General features: G+C 34.7%; 2 protein-coding genes across 4 annotated transcripts in view; one reads left to right on the forward strand and one right to left on the reverse strand.

Moving 5' to 3' along the window:
- Frmd5 (FERM domain containing) overlaps window positions 1-15,981 on the reverse strand; it is a 36,461-nt gene extending 20,480 nt beyond the window's left edge. The window contains exons 1-3 of one of the 2 annotated variants that reach the window (XM_087405169.1): window positions 15,583-15,981; window positions 5,288-5,392; window positions 2,761-2,803 (exon numbers count right to left, since the gene is read on the reverse strand). In XM_087405169.1, the coding sequence (XP_087261295.1) occupies window positions 2,761-2,803; window positions 5,288-5,392; window positions 15,583-15,678 (244 nt within the window). In that variant the 5' untranslated portion in view covers window positions 15,679-15,981. The remainder of the gene's footprint in view (window positions 1-2,760; window positions 2,804-5,287; window positions 5,393-15,582) is intronic. The other variant, XM_087405168.1, reaches the window with a different exon arrangement.
- Window positions 15,982-16,902: 921 nt separating this feature from the next.
- The window catches only part of LOC105147574 (uncharacterized), a 28,378-nt gene continuing 20,272 nt past the window's right edge, over window positions 16,903-25,008 (forward strand). The window contains exons 1-2 of one of the 2 annotated variants that reach the window (XM_011058686.2): window positions 16,903-17,079; window positions 17,603-17,654. In XM_011058686.2, coding sequence (XP_011056988.1) covers window positions 17,010-17,079; window positions 17,603-17,654 — 122 coding nt within the window. In that variant the 5' untranslated portion in view covers window positions 16,903-17,009. The remainder of the gene's footprint in view (window positions 17,080-17,602; window positions 17,655-25,008) is intronic. The other variant, XM_011058687.2, reaches the window with a different exon arrangement.

Below are 25,008 nucleotides of genomic sequence, written 5' to 3' on the forward strand. Positions count from 1 at the left end.
ATACTGCAAAAATCGTTTACTTATTAAATCTCCTTCGTTACACACACATACATATATCATTGTATATTTATTAGAAACAACAATCGGACTAAATGCAATTCAATATAATTTTGTAATGTAAATTTTGAAATAATTTAACAGAGCGTTATGTATATCGATTTTCTCAATAACTAGTCTTTTAATAGAGCGATATGCATATCGACCTTCTTTCTCTTCTTAGAACAACAATCGACACATGCAATCTCAAAGGAAATAGCATTTACTAGTATGTCCTACGCGTATAAAAACACTTCAATGAAGACAGAGATGAAAGCGGACAATGGCGGTAGTAGCAGACTAATGGCTTCACATGTGGGAATGCAATGTTTGTAAGTTCACATGTTTTATGAGTGTGTGTGTATATACATTTTCTATGTTACACGATCCGCAAAATTATAAATAGAATTCTGTTCTGAATTCGATCGCGAATTATAGATCTAAAGTGAGCTTAAAGAGTGAAATCTCACTCTTAAAAATTAACAATTGAGTTCACACATTTTATGATTATTTTGTCGTACACATATAGGTATCTCGTAGAGGAACGTTCGAATGTTGAACGCAAAACCACGTAGATATTTATTTTATACAAATAAGAGAAACAGCTGGCGCAAATATACACCTATGAACGCATCGCTGATGCAAATCGAGCTCTATACTCGCGATAACATAACGTTGCCGCCTTCATAATGTGAGGTCGTGATCCCATTCGATATGGTATCATTATAGCTCGTTGCCTTCGATAGATATAAAATACTCGCGAGCTGTCTCTAGCGTTGACCTTCCGCAAAACGTATGGAATATCAATGAAACAGGTTACGTTTAATCAGTTTCGATCTTGCGTCATGTGCTTTATATTATACATGCAATTAAATACAAATGCATTTATAATGTAAATATATCATACATTAATTCTGTCAACTCTACGAGCATTAAGATCAACAGGTACGCGACAAAAACGCTCATTCGTGATCCAGAAATATTTCTTATTGTTAATTCAAAGCCAACCCTTCGAATTTACTTAATTCCGGCTCAAAGAGGAATCTCCGTAACTCCTGTCGCGCAAGAATATTTGTTTTTCACTTTGCTTCCACTATGCGACATCCAACTCTCTAAAATCTTTAGAGTGGAATTTAATTCTAAAGCTCATTTAGGCGATCCATAATTCATGACTAAATTCGGGACAGAATCTTATTTATAATTTTGCGTATCGTGTAACGTAGAAGATATTTAACATGAATGCCACGGGGTCACCAGTGACTAGCATTCAGTTTGTCAGTAGCGACATGGAAGGCACCGGTGATCGGCGATGTCTAGATTAATAGAAATAATTCGAATAAATGTCAATATTTCTAAATTGTTCAATATTACCATAATTTCGTTATTACGATAGTGTGAAGAAATTAATGCAGTATAGAACATGTTAGCAAATCATGTAATATTAGCGTTCAACGTGTTCAAGAAATAAAATATACACATATAGAAAAAATATATATCAGTGATATATATTTTCTACGTTACACGACACACACAAAATTAAACAGAATTCTGTTCCGAATTTGATCGCGAATTGTAGATCGTCTAAAGTGAGCTTAAAGAGTGAAATCTCACTTTTAAAAATTAACAATTGAGCCACTTTTTTCGCTCAACACTGATTCAATTGTCACTATTTAGAATTAGATTCCACTCCAAGGATTTTAGAGAGAATTTATTTATTCAAACGGATTGCGTGATTGCTGGGCCGGATTTTATAAGAAAAAAAAAATATCTTAACCCTTTTGGACAGGTCTGCTTTGAAGTCCGTTCAAGTTTACGAGAATAGGCCAGCGGGTCGCGACTGCTTGAAACTTTCATGTGACATCGACCGACGTAATCGGACGCGGGAGGGAAAAGTCGTACCTCGACGATCGACCCTACCTCGGTCACAGCTGTTCCGCTGATACCTACATTCTCTACGCGGCAACGTCATTATGGCCGATCGACTATAAGTAACGCTTTTGTGTCAGTATAGAATTTCCTTGACAGAATGAGATTGCTTCCGAACATAATAAGACGTTTGCTCGGCGCCGATTTGTGTGTTTCGAATTACAGTCATATCCGTTGCGTATAGTTGATGGCTTCGTGTTACGCCATGTTACGAATGAGATAGTTGTTGCAATTTGAACGCACCTTCGCAGGAGAATGCTCGGTATGCACCTCTTCGAAAATAGAATGAATAGAGATACACATAGGTCTTTCATTTTCATTTTCTGGCTAACTTAAAGCTTAAACATCTTACTTAACCCAATGATAATGTAAAATTTATGTTTTTTGTATTAACTATGATTAATCATTGATAGAAAAATACAATTTTTACAATATCATCAGACTGAGTCTAATTGCAAGTTAATTAGAAAACGAAAAACTGGGTTTAAATAAACAGATGGAATGACCACAGCACTTCAAGTATAATTTTTTATATCTTATTTTAGAAAAGGAAAAAGAAAGATATTGCCTAAAAGTCTTGAGTTCATTATTTTCCATCATTCTTCTATCTTATAAAGATATAAGCTAATAAATTTAACTATAACATAATATACTAATAAAAAATGTAATAAAATTTTTAAAAAATTTTAAGTATTCTAAGCACCCTCTACTTGTTAAATAGATAAAGTCTCTGTAAGTTAAAGATCTACATAGTACGCCCACATACGAAAAGTTTATTAAATTCCAAGTAATACCAACCTTTCACTTGCTTGATTGCCGTTTTCGCTAGGTCCAGCCAATGCTGCAAAATAAGATATAATCAAATATATAATATGTACATAAACAAGAGAGAACTGATAAATATGTAAGATGATCGCAATACTATTGCGAATGTTTACTAAAAAATTCTTATCATTTATTTACCAGTCGACACTAGTTTAACAAGTTTTTTAGTAGTCTAACAAGTATTCTATATACAATATTTAAATATTTGTAACATAAATTTAAGATATTTCGAGTGATTCTTGTTTTCTGACAGCTTTTTCTCCGACGTAGCATGCTAATGCTATCTAATTCGTATAACTACTTCGCGCAAGAACGAGAAACAAAAAAGTTCGTCGTAAAATTTTGTCATAAGCGCCTCTAATGACTCTATCGTAACAATCCACACTCGCTCGTAAATATTTACCAGAAATTACACCAACGAGGTCTGTTCTCATACTATTTCAATGAGATTAATAAGGATTGAAGTGACAATCACGTTGGTTTTTCTAACGTAAGTGCGTAATAAACTATATACAAGTATTATATCGTCGAATTAGTTGCTTTCACAAAAGATAATTGTTGCAACTAAACTGTTACATTAATAGAGATTTACACGATGAGTTTTAGGAATCTATAATATATCAGATCAAGGATCAGTTGCACCGAGCAATTTCAGACCACTTCAAACTACTCAGTGGATTTATACAAGAGGATAAAATGGAGCAAATAGATCTACGATTCATCGTATATCTCTTTAAGCGTTACAATGGCCACCTTTAAAAAACGAATAGATAGGTCTCTGCAGGTACCGCTTAGGGTAGTAACAATCGATATGACGTACGATATAATTTATTATTCTCGGAGGATTTATAGGTGACACGTATCTCTTTCGGGGTTCATTGTCGCTTATCGAAAATGCAAACTTTAAAAATTGTCGCACTGCGCAAATATGATGAAAGAATATTTACAATTCCTATTAAAAAATTTCCGCTCGTACGGCATGAATTGAATTGCGAAATAAGAGAATGGCGGAGAATAGCTTGAGGATAGGGTGCGGCACGTTAATTTTTAAAGACGGCGATGGAACATTCGCGGATGTCCGGACGGACAATATTGATTTCACCAGGCCTTAACGGGAAGACCAGAACTCGGTGGGATGCTGTTTTACACCGAGATCGCGAGGTCATCATACGTCTTTCGCTAAAAAAATGAGAAATAAAAATAATTCCGTGAAAATTATGTAGAACCTCGCGTATATTCTCTTGAGTTTATTTCATATTATTTTAAAGACTATATATATATATGTATATATATATATATATATATATATATATATATATGATTCAACACAATTTTCATTCTGGATTAAATCTTCTGCAACCGAAATTAAGATCCACGGCTTTTCCCAGCGCACTTGTCCATCCATTCGGATTTAAGTAAAAGTACACGTTCGTTTAAGGTAGACTAACTCGTTAGAAATAAAAAAGCAAGCAATCATGAAAAAATTCTGAATTTTTGCTTAACTGCGAATTACGACTTGATATGAACGTATTGATTGAACGTATTTAAACGTATGTATTATAAATATCGACTTTTGTTAAAAACAATAACTATACATTTGTAGAATAAACAAGTTAATTGCGTATATAATTTTTGTTTTTTTAATATTGTAGCTATTATTTTTCTCTTCAGTTGTTATTCATTTCAACATGAAACAGAATATCGCCGATGTAATTGCAAAATATGTCATACGTACATATTTAAATACATACGTTCACATTTCCATGCGTTTGCAGGTCTTCGTGACGATCGAACGTTTATGAGGTAAATTAGATTTATACCCTCTGGCCCTGGAATCGCAGCGATCAATGCGTTGAAACGCATCGTTATTAAACCGGAACGATATATTATTTTGGGATCGATAATAAATTTTTTTTTCCTTTTTTATCTTAACTGAAATTTGTCACAGCAATTACTATGGCAGATACGATAGTTATTGTTATTTCCATCATAAATGTAATAACATGTCTTATTGAAAATATCAATTTAATTGCGTAAGTTTTAATTTGAGATATTACGGATGGAAAGGAGTGGAATAAATGATTAACCGTTAAAACGCGTGTTCACAAGCGAAGTACAACAGTGTACTACGGTGAATCGTTGGTATTTCAAGGCACGCCTATTTTTAAGTCCTCCGGAATTACACCGATGACCTAAGAATAACGATTACGATGGAGTGTACGGCGCACGACATGCCGTTCCAGGTGTTAGTAGAGCGAATTTAATTGCATGACAGAGATCTTTCCGTCTTCCGCAAACGAGTCGACCATCATTCGATAGAGTAATATTAAAAAAGAACAAGGTAATTACACGAATACTTCGTGTTGCGAAAATTGTATGTTTGATTTTGATGCGCACGTGAAAATATCCTGAAACGCCAAATCATGCAAAAAATCAGAAATATGACGTCTTGAGAGCCGCGTTTTCTTAAAAATTCATCATTTTATAAACACACACTTACTCTTTCCCTTTCTTTATCGACGTAACGAAGCCCGAAGTAATCCATCTCCAAAATGTTGAGTTGCTTGCACACATATTCGAGTATGTATCGTCCTTTTTCTTGTGGCTGCAACAAAGAGGAAAAAATCATCATAACAATCAGGTCGTGAATGCTATCCTGTTATCTCCGTTTTATTTTTTGTAAAAGGAAAAGGAAAACGCGGCGGAAGCAAAAGGGATGACATATTAATGGAAATAGTTTTATATTTAAGGAAATTTATAATACTTTAATAGTCTTTTCTTTCTTCTCTCTCTTTCTCTCTCTTTTTCTTTGTATAAATAATGATTTCTAATAGCAGTATCGATGGCATAACAAAATTATGTAACTCCGAGAGATATCATACAATCTTAACATATCACGTGGAAATGGAAAAATGTAAATACATTTTTTTACAAGCGACTTCCATCGTATTTCTGAAATGAAAATTACTTTAAAAAGAAATAACAGAAAACGGGTTTTGCTCCGTCATTTTCTAATTGTAGTGCAAATGCAAATCAACGCGTCACTTTTTTCTGTCGCACTTCCTGAACGATAAAAACACGGCGCGTACAGTGTGTAAAATACCGGAAGTCTGATAAAAGATGACTCGAGTTGAGTTCCGATTGCACAGAAATCTCTCGTTTTCATATCCGAGTATCTAAAACGCATGCGTTTACACATCCGTGCGAGCATGTACGATTCTTACGTGTTAAAATTAATTTCTAATATCAAGCTAACAAGACCAAATGAGCAGAATTGAAAAAGACATATTGAACTATTTAATGTTCATTTTGCGTTAATTTGCTACAAAACATAATTTTGTACCGCATGTCATTTAAAAGAAAATCGTGGCGCTGCTAGTTTAATGTCAAATTAGCAGGAACAAAAGAAAAAAATTCTTATTCTTAAAAGAAAAAAAAGAAAAAGCAAGAAAAATAAAAACAGATATAAATAGTACAGATATAAATATACTGACTTTGTACTAATTTGTACCATAAAACGTAACTTTGTCCCACATTCCATTTAGAAGAACAACTCATGATTTTACTGACTTAATAAATATGAAGCAAAACTACGAATTTCTTCTAAATGGCGCGTGGTACGAAATTATATTTTGTAGCACAAATCAATACAAAATGAGCACTAAATAGTTCAGTAGGTTTTTTTTTATTTTGCTCATTTGGTCGTACTAGCTTGACAGTGGTTAAAAATTATACATATATATATATATATATTAAATTCAAAGTGTATTACGCATGCATTACATAAACAATACTAATTTCAGTTCTGTTCTTATCACAATCTATGACAAATAAATACTTTTCCGTATTTTGATGAATAATACCTTACAGTTGCGACAATGCTACGAAACTATAAATCAGGACGCATTTGCGACATTCTACTTCCTATCTTGCGGAAACGGAGCACGTGCGCTTTAACGTGACTTTCGCAACCAAGTCACACGATTGCTTTCTAGGATCGTCAACTTTCAATTTTATATCGCTTTTACTTTTAATGATCTTTTTTCTTAAACATGTCAATCCCTTGAAGCAAATTTTAATTTTCATAACATTTAAATCTGATATAGATATTACCTCAAAAAACTGACAAAAAAGTTTAATTCCTTATCATGCTGATGTGAAAGATCGCTAATATCAATACACTACCTCGATGCATTAAAAAATAATATGATATGTTCATATGATATGGTTCATATGATCGGGATATAATTATATGATCAGGGCAAATTTGAAGATACATGTAATAATATGATATTTAATTATCATTCAAAGTCTTATTAAAACGGTATCGTGCTGATATATTGCAAAAGATAATCAGTTTCCCATATGATTATATAAAGAAACGACTCAGGCGTGATTTCTGCAACAAAAACTGTGATTAAAACGAAATTACTGCAATTATTAAACGTAATAGCTTCGTAATCACAAATTAGTATCAGCTGATGCAAGGTCATGGACAAAAAAACAGAGAAGAATGTTATTTTTTCATCTTTACGTAAGTTGTACATGTACAAGATTTAAAGTAATAGCATTACTTACGTTTAAAAGAATCGCAATGTTGTTTTGAAAGAAAAATTAACTGTTATAATAAACTTATTACAAGAAATCAAAAGAGATATATATGTGTATAATTACACTCAAAAAAGATGTATTTAAAATTTTAAGATATTAAAATGTTTTTTAAACACTTATAGATGTTTTAATTTAAAATTTTTTCAATAAACAAAATACAACGTGTTATAAATCCACATAGTGTTCTGTTTATTAAAAAAGTTTAAAATTAAACATCTCTAAGTGTTTAAAAAACAAGAGTAAAACATTTAAAAATCTTAAAATTAAACACTTCTATTCAGTGTAGTATCAAAATACTTGAAGATACTATTTTGAATAATTCTTATGGAATTTATTTCTGATATTCAGTAAAAGAAATTTGTCTTCCAACTAGTTGTACTCATAACACAAATTCTCGTTTTAGATACCCCATGCAATCGGAGAACCACTGAGAATAAATATCTCGCCCATTTCGACAATAACCGAATACAAAGTTACTATTACTTAACAAGTGCATTGTTAGCATTAAAATAAAAGCATATTTTTCTGACAATCATTTTTACTGTTATTTTTTCACACTCGCCTTTTTTATCCGTTGAAATTCAAAATGATTACATTTTGCGTCACGATATAAAGCGATGCGCGTACAGTACAATTGAACATGAAATGCGGCATCCCGTACTACATACTTTTACAAATGCAAATTTCTCTGTGAACCACTATTGAATGAACTATCCCCGAGGAGGCGCGGCGCCGAAATGTCACGTCCCAAAATAACTTTCGTATCGAGAATCAAATTGAATATTTCAACGTAACATTCACGATGGCTTGGACTACTATGGCTATTTTATTACTACAAATAATAAAATAGTACAAAATATGAAACGAGGAGTGGAAAGTTTTGTCACGAAGACGAAAATGCCACAGCGAGTCGTTTGCACACCAGTCATCTTCAGCACATCGAGTATTTTTAGCGGTTCTCCATCCATGTGTCAAGAGCCACGCGACAAACTGTGTATGTCCGAAGTGTACAGGGTTCTCTCTTGGTTCTACACGAAAGTTTCCGACGTTTCACGAACTTGTACCGAGAATGTACAAGGGACTTGATGTGTTAGCATTATTGTATATTAATAGGAGCGAGCTCTGCGAGTTATTTACTCGACTAAGATTGACGGCACCGCGTACAATATATGTACGGTACTCGACGAAGGCGTAAATCGCAAGTGTTCGTACGTCTGACTTAAATCCGTGCGGAATAATGAAGTCACTATTAATTGGGATCACTATAGATTACCGAAGAAATGCTACAAGCGACAAATTTCGAGCGTAAAATACAAGATTCAGATACGATGAGATATTATGAGAATTAGAAATAAAAATTATGTTAAAATATCATTTATAATACAATTACTATTATTTTTAATCACTATTTCTAAATTACGAAAGCTTTTTTCATTAAAAGTTTCATACTTCTGGAATTTTATGGAAAAGTCATTCTCTTGTGTTCTTAAAGAGCTCGCTATTTAGATAATGAAAAACCTATTTATAGCTACGATTTCATAAAAAGAAAAATTAAAATTTAAGCGTTACATTTTTTACGTAAGTTCCTTGAAGAGAGAGATAGAAAAAATGGAACGCTATACATCTATGCTAAAAATTGACATTAATTCCATTAAAAGTTATTAACATAATTAAAGTAATATACATCATATACATAAATCAGATGTAGATACAAAGTTAGCATTGTTCTCATTATCAGCAGAGCCCAAATTTTACGATTGCTTTAACTAAATTCTTTATAAGAATTAAAGCATAAGTAGAATTGGTCTCTATTTCACTCATGCAGTAGTTCAAGATCGAATGAGTCAGCCATGAGATTTGAGCTCATTTGACTTCTCTAACTGTTAGTTTTATTAAATCTCTCAGTTATATTGATAACAATATTAAGGAGATATAGATAAGCGCAAATACTGCAGTTCAATTCACAATATTAAATTCTTGTTACGATATTAAATTATAAATTCAATTTTTTTTGAAACAGTTGCCAATGAATCGCTCTTGACGAAAGTACTTTACGCTGCGATAAGAAAAGAACTTTCGACCTCGTTATCTAAATATTAACTGATTTACGGCAAAGCAATATGAGTAGTTAAATGATAAATTAAAGTTATGAATAATAAATAAGCAGCGCGAAACGTAATTATGTCATACAGAATACCGGAGAGAATGTGTGCATACAAATCAAGATCTAATTTAATTAAAGAGGATTTGCATACATTGACCAGAAATATAAACAATGTCAAGAAACGAGCTAATCGATATCAAAGAATATTTAAGTAACCTTATCATTTTCAGATTATTTAGTCATACTGTGATATATATATGTATGTGTATGCGTGCGTGTGTGTGTGTGCATGTATACATATATATGTATTATAACAATAAAGTTGTCGATGGCATACTGAAAAAATACTAAGCTTTAATAATATTTGTTTGAATAACTCTAAATAAATATTTACTAAATGTAAACATATATTTATTTAATACAAAAATCATTAATTTGATTTAACTGTCATTCTTTATTGAATAAACATTTATTTACAGTAAGTAAATATTTTCTTAGTACTATATTATATAGAAATATATATTAAGATAATAATATTAGTAGATAAGATATTTAGTAAATTTTTTTTCAATGCGGGATGCCGACTTATTGACTTTGCAACCTAAGAGATTGTATAAAAAATTCACAGAAAGCTCTTATCGGTTCTTATCAAAATCCACTGATGTGTTTGACTCGTTTATGAAAAGAAAAAAATAGAGGAAACATAATAAATAAAAGATACGTACGTATGTATGAATAAACCTTTTCTTGAGCATTCTTGAGACGTACGAAGTAAAAATTCAAATTTGCAATTCAATGCACAATTTCTGCTGCACAAGAAGCATATCTTAAGCTCGGCTGTAAGAGCAAGAGACATACTTTAAATTCTTTGCAAAGCTAATCTGAGCTACGTAACTTCCAAGTTTATCTTTATAACTCGCATATCTATTGCGTAAATATAACAAAAGTAAATGAACGATGAGCAGATAAATAGATACATATCGAAAACAATTATTACTGTCTTTACAACATTAATAACATAAATTTATAACATTATTGTAAAAAATTTAGCTGTCAGTCTCGATGACTTACGGCTCGTTCAATTTTATTTCATTAAAAATTGATTTCTTGATTGCTCATAAATCAAATCATGTATTCGTCAAATTTATTTTTCTTTTCTTTTGAATTTAATTATTTTTTTTTTGTTTGGATACAGTGTAAAGATCTACTTTTTCCATAAGAGAAATAGTGTAGAGAACCATGAGGCTTTAGAATGAATTACGAGTTTCAAAGCACATAAAGTCGATCAACAATTGTGTCGAGAAATTTGCATTCATCAGTAATAATTTAAGTATATCCATCACGTCGACAGGGAATAGTAAGAGGTATAAGAGAACAGCTATCATTGATTCGTAGCCTAGTGACCCTGTACCTCTAGACACGATGACTCTTATAGACATCGTTGTTTGCGAAGGAAGATCTGTTGAACTTCGTACTTGCGAATATAATCCCAACCGCGAGATCGACTTTGCGGAATCATTCTAACTTCAAACTATCCAAATAAGATCAATATATATATATAATATATATAAATCGTGCGAATAAACAAGATTATTGCCATGTGCAGGAAAGATGCTTGTTCTACATAAATTAAATTTGATACCGTGGAAAAGTAAAGATACAAAGCCAGCAGGTACAGAATTAAAGGAAGAAATTAACTCAAATAGAATCCTGCTATTGTTGCTGCTAATAAAGTATTAGCGTAGGTAGTTTCAATTCTTTCCGAGATGGAATTTTGTGCGAAAGTGTATATATGAAAAACTTGAATCGTTTGTGTATCTCGCAAAGTTGCATTTATAAATAATTCAAAATATGCGGATGACGCAAGCTTTTTCAAAATTATCCCGTTAATCCAGAAACTTTCATCTCGAGGTTGCTCCGACAATTCTCTAGTTTATTTATGATGTATGTTAACATTTACTTTGGCACGGACCACATTGTTACCACATTGTTTGAAGAAGGTTAAGGATTATTATCGGTTTTTATTTTGAGGACGAGATTGAACGCGACAAGGCGAGCGTGCATAACGTCAACGAAGGTTTTTAAGACACTTTTAGGCGTAAAATGACATCGTCCGCTATAATTTAACGGTTATCAGAGAGCACCGTGCCAAATGGGCCGCAATGCAACTAAACTAATGCAACGAAAAGAAATAATACAATAGCCTAGAATTCACCCGTAAATCCGATTAAACAGTTTCTACCGATGCCGCAAAGAAATAAAAATAAAAGATAAATTTTAACTCTTCGCAAAATTAAAGATTTATTCCATTTTTCATTAAACTTAGTCCGTATCAGATAGCAACTTTATCTTGAGATATTTCCATACACTTATAAAATGGAAATGAAAGATAAATACGCGAGATTAAAAAAGAATGAAACAAAAAATACGACAGATACTTATCAAATATTTTCAATTTCATTTTTGGCAAGATATCGCATAACATTATAATAACATGGTTACATAAAGGTCGTGTATATTTCGTTCAGTTGCGCATCATGCAGATATTTTTATGTAATCAAATTCTATATAAAATATAGAGGAAATAAATTAAATTCTTTTAAAAGATCAATTTTAAAAAGTAATCAAATAAATACGTTCTCTTTATAATTACATCGTTAATTTATGTACTAATGCTCTTTGCAAAGAACATGCGGATATTTGAATTATTTCTCGTTTTTTTAAAACTTGATAAAAACTTGGAAAAACGAATCAGTGAAAATATATATGTTTAAAAATACTACAGTGGTAACAGCTCTGCGCTTAAAACAATGGTTGTAGCAACAGTCAACAAAATCGATTTTATTGGCTTTTAATGTGTGCAATAGTTTTTCTCTCCAATCGCCATCCGTTCAGAATAAATCTAAACCACTGGCTTCTACCATTTTGTTTCGATTTGGCCGTTTGCCAATTATTCCATCATAATACACACGATGTGACGTACCGATGAAATACGCATCCCTTGTTTCTACGGCTACAAAGAGCGTACCATCGCTCGCTTAATGAAGAGAAACGAACCGATCGACATCATCGATCGACGCGTGCAACTCTATTTCCGGATATCCTGGGATGATTCACGATAATCCCATGAGTCCTAGAACAGAATATTCGCGTGAACGGAAGGGATGAGGGTGATCTCTTTTCTGTACCTGTTTTCGAGGCTCGGCCTTTAGAGACTTCAATGACATTCAATGCGTATTAATTTTGTGGTTTGCGATGAGAACAGATGAAAAGGAACTTGCGAGTAACAAATGTTACTCGCAATGTTGGGAATGAAATTAATCTATTGGAGAATATGCCATAACTATTTGCATAACCGTAGACCGCGAAGACTTAAATATAGATTGATTGCTCGTGAGACACGTAATTATATTAGTAGGATCGAGAATTATAGATAGAATACAGAATTATTAATAGAATTAAAGATATTTCAGAAAGCTATTTCTACACGAAAACAATGAAAAGTTGTATAAATTGAATTGATGTGTTAAAAATCGAATTAAAGAATCTTTGCGTACTTCACTTCGTCTACTCTGTTAGATATCAAAGAAGCAATGATAATTAATTCATAAATTAAATAACATTTTGTTATTTTTAACTTGCATCTGTGTCAATATATAAATTAATCCATTTCTATGGTTAGTTTCAAACTAACATCATCCGTATTAATGTATATCTCTCTCTCTCTACACTTAGTAAATAATAAACTAAATCTGAATCAATTAAATACAGTTTCTTGAGTTAAATTATTACTATTGTTTTTGTAGTCAAATTAACACATTGGATAGGATAGTGGCGACCCATAGAAATGATTATAAATAACTGAAATTAAATATAATATGACATTATGAATGTAACAGTGTAAAGTGACGTCTACAATGAGAGATTTTTAAAGCATAAAACTTAAACTTTAAGCCTTAAGCTGTAAGAAATTGACTAATTGATCACAGTCGAATGTGAAGAGAATAATTAACCGATCTGGGTTGGATTAATGATGTCATACACTCTGCTATTAATTGATCTCAATAGTAGAGGATGCAGTCGAAAATGCTGTATGATCAATTTCTTATGGCTTAAAGTTTAAATTTCACGTCTTAAAATATTATTGTAGAATATTATTGCTTAAGATCAATTTATTCTATATCTTTTTCTAATTTTAAAAATTAGAGAGAGAAAAAATAAACAATAAATTAAATCAAGATTAAAGTTAATTTTGGCGAAATCGGTCCTTAAGGTCTAAAACTTAAAATTTTACGTCTTAAAATGTCATTGTAGACACCGCTTTAGGCGTGGAACGTCAAGCAAAAATGACTGGAGAGCATTTTTGACAGTGAAAACCGCGTGCACAGATGGTTTTCTGGAATCGATCCAAGTAGTGGGTGCCGTCACTGCGACTAAACGTCAAAGGGATCCACGACTGCGATACAAAGTCACGGTTCGACCCCCGCGCAGAGGTGCTCAATCACGAACAAACAAGTATCGCGATAAGAGATGTGAACGACACGTGGAGTAGATGAGATGTGGAGTAAAAAAAAGTCAATATCTCAAAATGAATGTTATAATCTATAATCAATGATGGAAAATGGACTTTATTAATAAATAAATAAAATTAGAACATAAAAAGCTAGAATAAATTTATACATCCACAAAAAACAGATAAATAAAGGACGATAATGTAAGTCATAATAATAAAAATCGCATAAAATATTCGTGAATATATATATATATATATATATATATATATATATATATATAAAATAAAAATGATATTTGATGTCTTTTTTTAAGTTTCCTTTTACGTTTCGTAAACTTTCAAGATTTACACGTCTTTCATCATCGATTTGAATTTCTAAACGATGTAAATGCAGTAATCGTGACATCATTATGTAGGAAAAGAAGGAATGATGTCTGTCATATTTCCACTCTTTTTTTTTTTCGCTCTTTTTTCTCGTTGTAAAATATGAAAAAGAAGGAATGCGATACATCCAAAATATGTCTTTAATGTCGTCGTTAGTGGCGACCATTAATCCAGTGCTATGGCACGACTAAATATGAAAAGATACTATCGATTATATAATAATCTACTGAATTCATTAATATTTCATTAATGTGCCTATAATAAGCATCCGTCATGCCGAAAACCTTGTCATTTTGTAAACGAGTATATGTAATATAGTAATTTTATAAATGGAAACTAAAGCAAATTATATACATTTATTTATGATACTTTATCATGTATTTGAAAGCGCGTACCCTACTTTTCGCTTATTATTTTTTAATATTACATTCTCTTTAATCAGCTTGAATTTTCCTTCGAGAAAATATCGAAGAACTGATAATTTTTCAGTTACGAGGAATTGAAAAAGAAAGCTTTCTCGTAAAGCTTTTTCATAAAAGTTGAAAGGAAAAGAAAATTTTCTCGTGAAAAAACTTAAGAGAGTTAAATGGAAATACTACATTCGGACAGTTTTATAGAATTCCAATGCAGAGCTTAATTATATGGCGCTAAAAGATTCGAAAGACGCGATAAATAATAAGTTCTCTCTCGAGATTTTCGCTAAGGAGAGACTCCAAATGATTGAGCAATCTAAAATTAAGAAATAATACGCGAGAAGTGGGACAGTTTATATAAAGTTGTTAACAGTCTGTTGAAATCTAGAATCGTAATCGCACGGTGAAATCGCGCATGTTGCGACAACCATTGAAATCTTCTCATTGTCCCTATTTCGGCAAATTCTGGCAAGTGTCATTGGTAGGGTAAAAAATCGGACTATATACAGGATAAAAAAAATGATAAGCAATCTTTCATTTGATGCCGATATGTACTCATGAATGATAACGCGCAGGCGAATGAGAGAGAGAGAGAGAGAGAGAGAGAGAGAGAGAGAGAGAGAGAGAGAGAGAGAGAGAGAGAAAGAAAGAGAACCTGCACAGGGGTAGCAAAGAAAAGTCGCGCTCGCGCGCGGATATCCGCGGCCGCGAAGCGGAACGGAGCGGAGCGGTGCGGGCGGCGTGGCATCGAGTGGTGGAGTGTTTCTCACCTGAAAGTCACAGTAGATAATTTCGTTGTCGTCGAACAGTCGAATAGTGGCGCGATGCACCACCGTCACGTCGCTCTTACTGCCGAATTTCAACATTTCTGCCCTCAAGTCGCCACCCAAATTATCCCTCCGGTCGTCATCGTCCCTTCCTCCACAGCACCACACACTGCCCGTTTATTAATCGCGGCACGCTCCACCGTCGTCGTCGTCGTCGACGCCGGTCGTCGTCGCCGCCGTCGCCGCTGACGCGCGACCGTACTCGGTATTAATCGGCGAGCTGGCACGGCACGGCGCGACGGCACGGTTGCACGGTTGCGGTGAACGACGACACATCACCGTAGCGGAAGAACGCGAAGCTGTCTGTCAACCAATTCGTCTCACTGCTGCGCCGCCGCCGCCGCGACCAACGCGCCGTTGCCACATCTCTCGATCTCTGCCCCGCCGCGCCGCTGTCGGCTGTCGGCTGTCGGTTCACGTCGGTTGTCCGCCGCTCAACGCGCGACGTTGCCGTTATTCAACTGTCATGGACTCCGCCCGCGCCGGATTTCGATTTTCGAATATACGTACGGCCGCGCGTGAGCCATCAGCGAGCGATACTTGTTTCGAATCCATCAGATTGCTGTACATACACCGTACAATTTGTCAAATTTATTTTTTGAATGATTACAACGATGTTTAGTATTACCTATTTTCAAAACAGTAGAGATTCATTCCATCATTTACGTCTAATTGTATCTACGTAAAATTTGAACACAATTTTCTGATTGGTTTGAAAGTTATTGAAAGTTATGTTGAGAATATTTGAGAATATTTAGTGTAATATTTAAAAGAATATTGTGGTTCCAAATGTGTAAAATCAATTTTTTTGAACAAATAGAGGCCGCTATTTGTCAGGCAATAACGATAACTTCGGAGAGCTTAATTATCGACCAACTTCACGATGGTTCGTACATTTAGGCCAGTATTCATAGCGTTCTTATTTCAAGATCGTCGTAAGTAAGATTTTAAAATGCTAATATTGCTTTGTAATTGATTCATAAAATTTCAAGACGTACAGTCTTAAATGTGTATAAAAATCGAGTCTGAATACCGGCCTTGGAACGCTCCATTATCAAGCATCCCCAAAATGGTATTCTATCGTATACATGTAAGAATCGACTACATGAATACCGGCTGAAGTAGATATTCGACCGCTGGTACATACAGGTTTTCAAACTATCGTTCGTCGGTCCGTCACGTTCGATTCATCTCAGTTGAAATTCTCATCTCAGTTGATTTAGCTACCGCGAAGCGTCGCGCGCGCAGGACGAGAATACTTGTGAGTGGTGAAGTTGCGCGCGGGTGGGGGCAAGTCGAGGGCGTCGGACTGGTCGGACAAAGGTTGGTCGCGTTGAGCGGCCGGCCGGCAGCGCATTTGCGACTCAAACATGGCAGCGGCTACCAGCGTTGTCGTGCTCGACAGGGGCAACAACACCACCTGCACCATCAATTTACACGGTGTGTGTATGTGTGCGTGTGCGTGTGCGCGTGTATGTGTGCGTGCGTACATGGTGTGTGTGTGGATGCGTGCGTGCGTATAAGTATATATGAGTGCGCTGCGTGGAAGTGTCGCGCGCGAAATCGCAAAGAAACACGACCGAGAATCGCAACGAGATGACTGAAAGCTCCGAAACGTTTTCGCGCGTCGCGAGTTTACGCGTCAGTCGCACTGCCGTTGCTGCGTCCTGACGCGCGATCGACAAAGCCCTACATACGTACGTACGTACGTAAGTACGTATGTACGTGCCTGCGTGCGTGTTTTGTGTGAGTGTACATCTCCGTTCTCGCGGTCTACTCCTTGGCGCGATTTAGGCACGTCGACGGTTGACGGTCGACGGTCGATGGTCGACGGTCGACGGCCGACGGCGATGTGTTATCATCGTCCGGGTGCCCCCCTCACGTGTCGTCGTCAGCGTGCACCCTCCGCGCTTCTACGCGATCGCTCCGATCGATATTCTGATTTTGATTTTCCATTTTGCAGGAGCCACGGTAGTTTCCTGGCGGGTGAATAACCAGGAACAGCTGTTCGTTAGGTAAGTACACGCATGAGATTTCATAACTGCATGATAGCACATAGCACATAGCATTTGACAGACAAATCGTAGTTCCCGCGATTCCAGTTAGCGCGTATTGCTCTTTTAATTTAATTTTCGCGTTTCCTGTATTTATTCGATCAGGGATATATTTTTTCAAATTATAAAGTATCTTAAAGAAGAAAAATGACATGTTAAAATCGGACATATAGTATATCTTTCAACAAGCGATAAAAGTAACACAGTGTAACACAATGGATCATTACATCCTTGTTGTCTGCCAATGTTAAACAAAGATGACATGATTTGTTGTCGCACTGTGTCGCTTGTTAGAAGATTAGATAGATGTATAGATTGGTTAAAATCTTGCGTAATTGTTAACAGACGTTTAAAAGAAAACGACTAAACTTAATTAATATTAAATTTAATATTAAATCTTTTAACATACGCATTAGAACCGCGAATCTAAATTAACTTAATCGCGATTCAAGGTAAATCTAGCTTTTTACGAGGAAATGTCATCATAAAAGTAAAATTACATGTAATTCATTATTTATGAAAAGTCACAAAAATCTAAAGCTCCACGTGCAAACGCATATTAACTCAAAAAGAAGAATTATCAGATAATAAATAAAAAATGGTAACAGCCGCGGTTTTAGTGTTATTATTAAACCTTAATTTTAATTGATATATTTAATATTTACGCGATCAAGTTTTGCTCCTTATAATCAGATTTAATGTAAACACAATGGACCTTAAAGTTTAATCCGTTTACATACACGCGCGACTTATAATCAGATTTAGATTAAATCTGATTATAAGAAGCAACATTTGGGTCGCGTGAATATTAAATGTATCAATTATAATTCACGTAAATGGATTAAACTTTAAGGTCTATTGTGTTTAAAGTCTAATATATTTATAGAAAAATATTTCGAAAAAATGCTGATTTCTCGTGAATCATCCTGTACAGGTCATAAGACGCGATATAAGAATCGTTGAAATAATCGTTGACGCATGTTGTAAGGTTGCGCGCGAGGTTACGCATCTTAGATGAGATAGAATGATTTAGCTTGATCATACATTACGACGCAAAATTATAGCGTCGAAAGAGCATTTACATGAGCAATCTATTGCAGAAAATCAAACGGATAAAATAATTAACATCATAGAAAGTTACGAAGCGATGTAAATTGATGAAAATTTAATGAATTTTCTAACGTTCTTAATTTCAAATATTATTTAAAGCACTCTTGAAAAAGTAAAGACTGTGTGTATTCAACATTAATGAGAAAGTAAAGACTGTGTGCATTCAATGTTTTAAGATAAATATTTAAATTTAAAACTCTTAAATCGAGATACACACTTGGACGAAGTTTGAATTCGAAAATTATTAAGTCGAAGAATTTTCTAGTATTAATGTAAATTATCTAATAGATGTATCGAGAAATTTTTACGACAATTAAAAAGACTTTACGACGATAAAAAAGATTTTAATTGTGAGTTTTGAATTCAGAAACAAAATTAGAACTTTTTTTAAATTTTAGAATTTTAGAAATAAAAGTATTTTGAATACGGACCATAAAATACAATTAAATTGTACAACAAAAATTTTTTAACACCTCGATTCACGTCATCGATCTGTTCGAGATTGCAACACTGTTAAATTCATAATGTCAAATTATACTCAATTTGAATTATTTTTAATCATTTCTATAGGCCGCTCTATTGCTTAATATGTCATTAAAAACTATGGCCTAGTTAATTAAATTTAATCAGTTTAACTCAAATTTTATCTATTATTTACTAAATATGCGTACGTTAATATGAATATTGTAGACTTTGAAATAACCAGAAATTTGATTTATATTTTGATATACATGTACAAGTTAAAAACAATAAAATATTATTTAATTGAAGGAATTAGATTGCTCCTTTGAGCATATATCACACAGTAAAGACCTGTATTATGCTAGTCACAGATTACTCTTTGAGATTGACACTTTCTAGATGAGAACAAAGTCTGCTCGCGTGTTCCACATGCGCACAGATTGCCCAACAAATTGCTTTCAGTCGGATGAAAAAAAAACCGATTGCAAGTTGTCGAGTACAAGAATGGAACGATTAAAGTATCATCATCCACGAGAACATACATGCGCAATTTAAACTTCGATTGCTGTAACAATTAATAATATAATCGCTATAGCAGGCATAAGCAAGCAAATGAACGAATTATAGTTTCGATGGATGCAGATCAATGCCAAAATCTGTTTCGTTCACGATGACTCACAAAAAGAGATTTCATCGCCGTACGTGACTGATTCAAGGCTCTCGCCGCGAAATGTACCGAAACGATACGCAGTTCCAATCAGACTGAGAGCAAATCGAGCTTACTCGATCATATTTTCCAGTCATCTTTTAATTTTTAATCCAATTTAATTGTATATGCAAGATTCTATTAAACGCGCATGTGTTTGCATAGTTCGTTTACACTAAAATATTAATATCGATTTATTAATTCAGCTTTTTCTCGAGTGTTGTTTTATGACCAGTCACTGCGAGTGATGATCGTTTTTTTACTATGAACAGGATGAACATCAGACTGTAACTCTCTGTATTACAAACGCGACGGCAATGCATTAAATACCTTGGTAAGGCACAAACAGCATGTTCTTCCACTCGTTTTAGTATACGAACATTGTAACAAGTTCTCTTTGATAGATACAAGTAATCTTCCTTTTCGGATTACATTGTTCATTTTGTGCATCAAACTTCTGAAAATCCACTTACCATTATATCGAGAGAAATCTATACGTATTTATACGTAAGCAGTTTAATAAGTCAGTGACTTTTTTAAAAGAAGAGTATGTTGAAAAATAAATCAAATTGTGGTTCAACAAAGTTGAAAAGAAGTCACTGACTGAACAAACTACCTTCGTATTTTCTCAATTTTTATAATTTCTCTCTCTCTCTCTCTCTCTTTGGAGAAGATGTCTCTTTCTCTCTCAAGCAGTATCATTCTTTCGCGACAATGCAATTCCGTAGCACGAGAAGGAAGAGACAACGAGAGAAGGCGCGCGCACACCTGCCGAGAAAGAACCGCGTAAAAGCGCGGTGCCCGTGACGATCGCTTTAAAAGCGGCAGCCCGAGAGCAGACGATGAAAAAACTGACGGAGAGCGAAGGCAAGGGCGCTCTCTGGACCAGTACATACCTTATACACGGGGTTCAGGGCCCCTCGTCGCTTGCCAGTCATCGGTCTTTCCGACTGTAAAGCCGCTGTCGAGACTGGGTTTTGCAATAGATCCGCGGCTATCAGAACGATGACAACGTGAAACCGAAAAGTCATCATTTCAGTACGTTTAATTGGCGTACCGACCGTACTTTCACCACGAAACAAACCTCTATATTTCGGCTACGTAATAGATACTTATATATGAAAGAAATTGCGGTGAATCATCTGGCGAATCATCTCGCTTATATATATCTTTTTAAACGAGACTACGTAGAATGCAATTATTTCTTCTCGTATGTACTTCTTATTAATGTATAATTCGACTTAGGGATATAATCGCGAGTCATCGTTCGGCTGCTGCCAGGACGTGGCCATCCAGGGTACACATCGTCAAAGAATTTTAAGTAACACACGTACACTGTTGTACACGTCGTGCAAGACGCTCGGCAAACACGCTCGTAATTTACTCCAATTTCCCTTGAAACGGCTATAAAAGTTACGTCGGTATGTCCGGTCGTGGTATGATACTGATCGCGATGCACCGTGCGCGATGTACGAGGTATATATATTTTAATTACGAATACTACGTGTTTGATGTTTAGAAACAAAGGTTTTAATTTCAATTAACAATATTGAAGAAATTAATACTCAACATTCGATGTTCGTTTACGGAGTCTAACAAGCAACAAAATCTCCAGTGAATTTCATATTAACTTTAATGAGATTTTAACTCGAGGCGTTTGCTTACTTATTAATATCAAATTTTTACACAAACAAGAAAAATAGCTCTCGAAATAATTACAAGAAATCATTAAATTGTAAAATATTCCTCAAGTGCATGTAAATATAAAATGCACCTTGTATATATAAATTATTAAATGTATTGGCTGCATTTTCAGCAGAAAAAGCAGCTTTACGACAGTTGTAAAATTCTTTGAAATGATCAGTATTGCTTTTAGTTCTTTACTAGATCTAAATGCATAAACCTATCATATTAAAGAATTTTATAATAATTGCAAAGCTGCAAAGCTTTTTCTGCTGAACGTAGCCAATGCATTTAGTAATAATTATCAAATCGTGAAATTGAGTCAGTCGTTCTGATTCTGAGGCTGACCGGTTGTACCCGCGCACCATCGGTAACATGAGAGGACCACGTGCAGCATGTCGATCTCTTGGTTCTTACAATCCGACCGCGGATGTCGACGTGCCTTCGTCGAACATCTGCGTCCACGACGGGGCCCAAAAACGGAAATGAAGAATCAGGACGAAGCGGCGATGCGTAAACGGCGACGAACTATAGTTGGGATTCCGTTAGCACGATAAAATAATCAGGCAAATTGCAATTTATCGATTATTTTACGGTCACGGCAATGATAGGATTAGGTAACTTTAGACTTAGGTAACTGTTTTTTATTTTTTTAGTTTGCACTAAAAACTCTTCCAAAAGTGTATACCTTTTCAGTCATACAATACAAAACTGCTATAGAAATACTTTTGTATCGGTATGACCATAAAAAGATAAAACTCCGGATACCTGGTTTAATTGTTCACTTTGGAAGTCTAAACCAAAAACATGAAGACATCCGTATCTAAATGGTGTATCTAACATGTCAATAAAAATGAAAGAAAGGAAGCTTTCTTCTTAACAACATTACACCGTAGAATAGAAAGAGACAGAGACTGAACTCTAAGCGCTTCATCTTTCTTTCATTTTTGTTGATCAATTGTACAGGATTGCACAGTCCATGTTTTATATCTATATTCTAAACTCTAGAATGAACCTAAGATTGTAAATCTTTATGAATAAAAAAAGATTCAAACGAAACGTTGCAATGGGTTAAACACGGAAAGGAATCATCCGGCGTGATAGTACTGAGAACTGTAGACGTATTACTAGCTACCCCTTTCGACTCCAAGACAAGCAAAGCGACCTAACTGTTCTTCAGTTGGTTCAAGAACAAAGACCCATGACGGTCGGGAATGACCCCCGAGGGGAGAAAGAGAGAGAAAGGAAGACAGGACGGAGACAAATAGCTAGAGCGAATCAAGAAAAGCGACAGAGACAGGCTACGAGTGAACGAAAGGGGTGCGGGTATACAAATGCACGATTCATCTTGACGAAGGGATGGGATGATGATTAAGGGTCCCTCGTCTATCCTCACCACGTCTAAAGACGCGCCACGATCACGTATACACATGCTTCGCGCACATTCTCGCGAGGAGAGAGAGAGAGAGAGAGAGAGAGAGAGAGAGAGAGAGGAAAGGAAAGAAAGGACATGGAAAAGGAAAGCGTCGTTAATGGCTGCTGGCAGGACTCAACCATGAAATTTCAACTCCACTTTCAGATTAGAGGTTTCGTTTGAACCGTGGATTTGGTGAAGCTCGATCGCGTGATGTTCCCTACGCACTATGTTACGAGAAGATAATTTGGAGCTAAAAATCAAACGTTCTCCAATAAGGAATCGTTTGAACGCGCGCATTCTCGCGTGGTGAACAATAATCTGTATGCCTGGATAAACTCTCTTTTATAAGGGCTCCGATAATAGAATCTATTGAATCACATCTATTGAAATTTTGATCGTAAAAATCTTGATTGTTGAACCAAATAATTTCTAATCGAACAGGGAATTATTTTAGATCATTACGATCTTTCTTCAAACATGGACCAGTCTTATCTTATACTACTATATAGGGCAAGGAGAATGTCAAACGGTGCAGTGGCATGTCAAAAACGTCCTGCACTCGCGTGCATTTGACCTCACATACGTCTTTGTCATCCGGGATTGGTTCGTGCTGGGCATATGGCAAGAACGTCTGTTTCTAGTGGTAATGCAAAGGCACTTAGGGGATTCTTTCTTCGGGCTGTGGAAACATTACGATTCCACGCGTTACTTTACATATATTATATAGTTTTAACATCATATCCTCAAAATCCGAGTCAAAATCTTATTATGCAAAATAAAATGCCCGTGTCTCGAACATTTTATTTTCTAATCTCTTTTAAATACAACGATATTGCGAATTAATAATAAACGCAAAGTATCGTCAATTTAATGATATATAAAATGTTTACTAGATCTATCTGAGACACTACTGTGCCTCCTAACATAGGGTTGTCACAAAATTTTAAATTAGTGAAATGTTAAGAAAATTGAAAACAGTCGAGGAAATCAGAGAAAAGTTTGAGAAATTTGCAAAATCTTTGGAAAAATTAAAATTCTTTGTTTTAAAGAGATTTAATGTGTGCAGTACACATCTAGTTTTGAAATACTATTAACTTAACGATTAATACAAGCATTGTCAGCACTTGGAAATATTAATAGTAATTTATATATTACTAATATTATTAAATATTATAAATTGCTCTCACAACGAAATATTTGTCGGTTTCTAAATCTCAGAACGAAAATACAAAAAAATACAAAAAAAATTACAAAATATTGCAAGCATCAGAAAAGATCACGAAATTTTATTTGAAAATCGGGAAAAAGTTACGGAATTTTAAGATAAGAAATTTGTAATAAGACAAACCGTTTATCGCTTGGCATCAACTTTAACACATAATCATATATAGTCTTATTGTCTAATATTTCTTGTTGTTCTCTTTATAAAAACTAAAATTAATCACATTGATTTACGCTAACGGGAGCGATGTATAAATTATATGTCGTGCTCTGTTATGTAAAGATCTCGTAGAAACGAAGCCGCGATGAAGAGAGAGAGATACGGAAGAAGTAAAATAAACGATAGATCTTGTGGAAAGAGCAGAGCGAATAAAAGTAGAAAAGAGATTTGAGAGAAAGAGAGCGCTAATGACACCGCGCCAGCCGTCGTCTCGACTTTTTGCTGGTAGATTTCGCAGCGTAGATTTGCACGAGGAAATACGAAACGACGCCGAAGAAGCGAAGCCGCGACGATAACCAATGATAAACATTCACGTGTGCGAATGCCTCGGCAACAACGGCCCTGTTTGCGCACTTAATTCGTGTGATAATCATCATTCGGGGGATCTCTGTATTACGTTACGTTCCGGACGAGGAAAACACTAATCGTAAAAACTTGCTTCGGTAGCAAGTTGCGCTTTACGAGCTTGACCATTGGGCATTGGCCACGGTTGAGA

The sequence above is a fragment of the Acromyrmex echinatior genome, chromosome 4 (assembly GCF_024713525.1).
Source record: "Acromyrmex echinatior isolate Ae372 chromosome 4, ASM2471352v2, whole genome shotgun sequence".
Lineage (NCBI taxonomy): Eukaryota > Metazoa > Arthropoda > Insecta > Hymenoptera > Formicidae > Acromyrmex > Acromyrmex echinatior.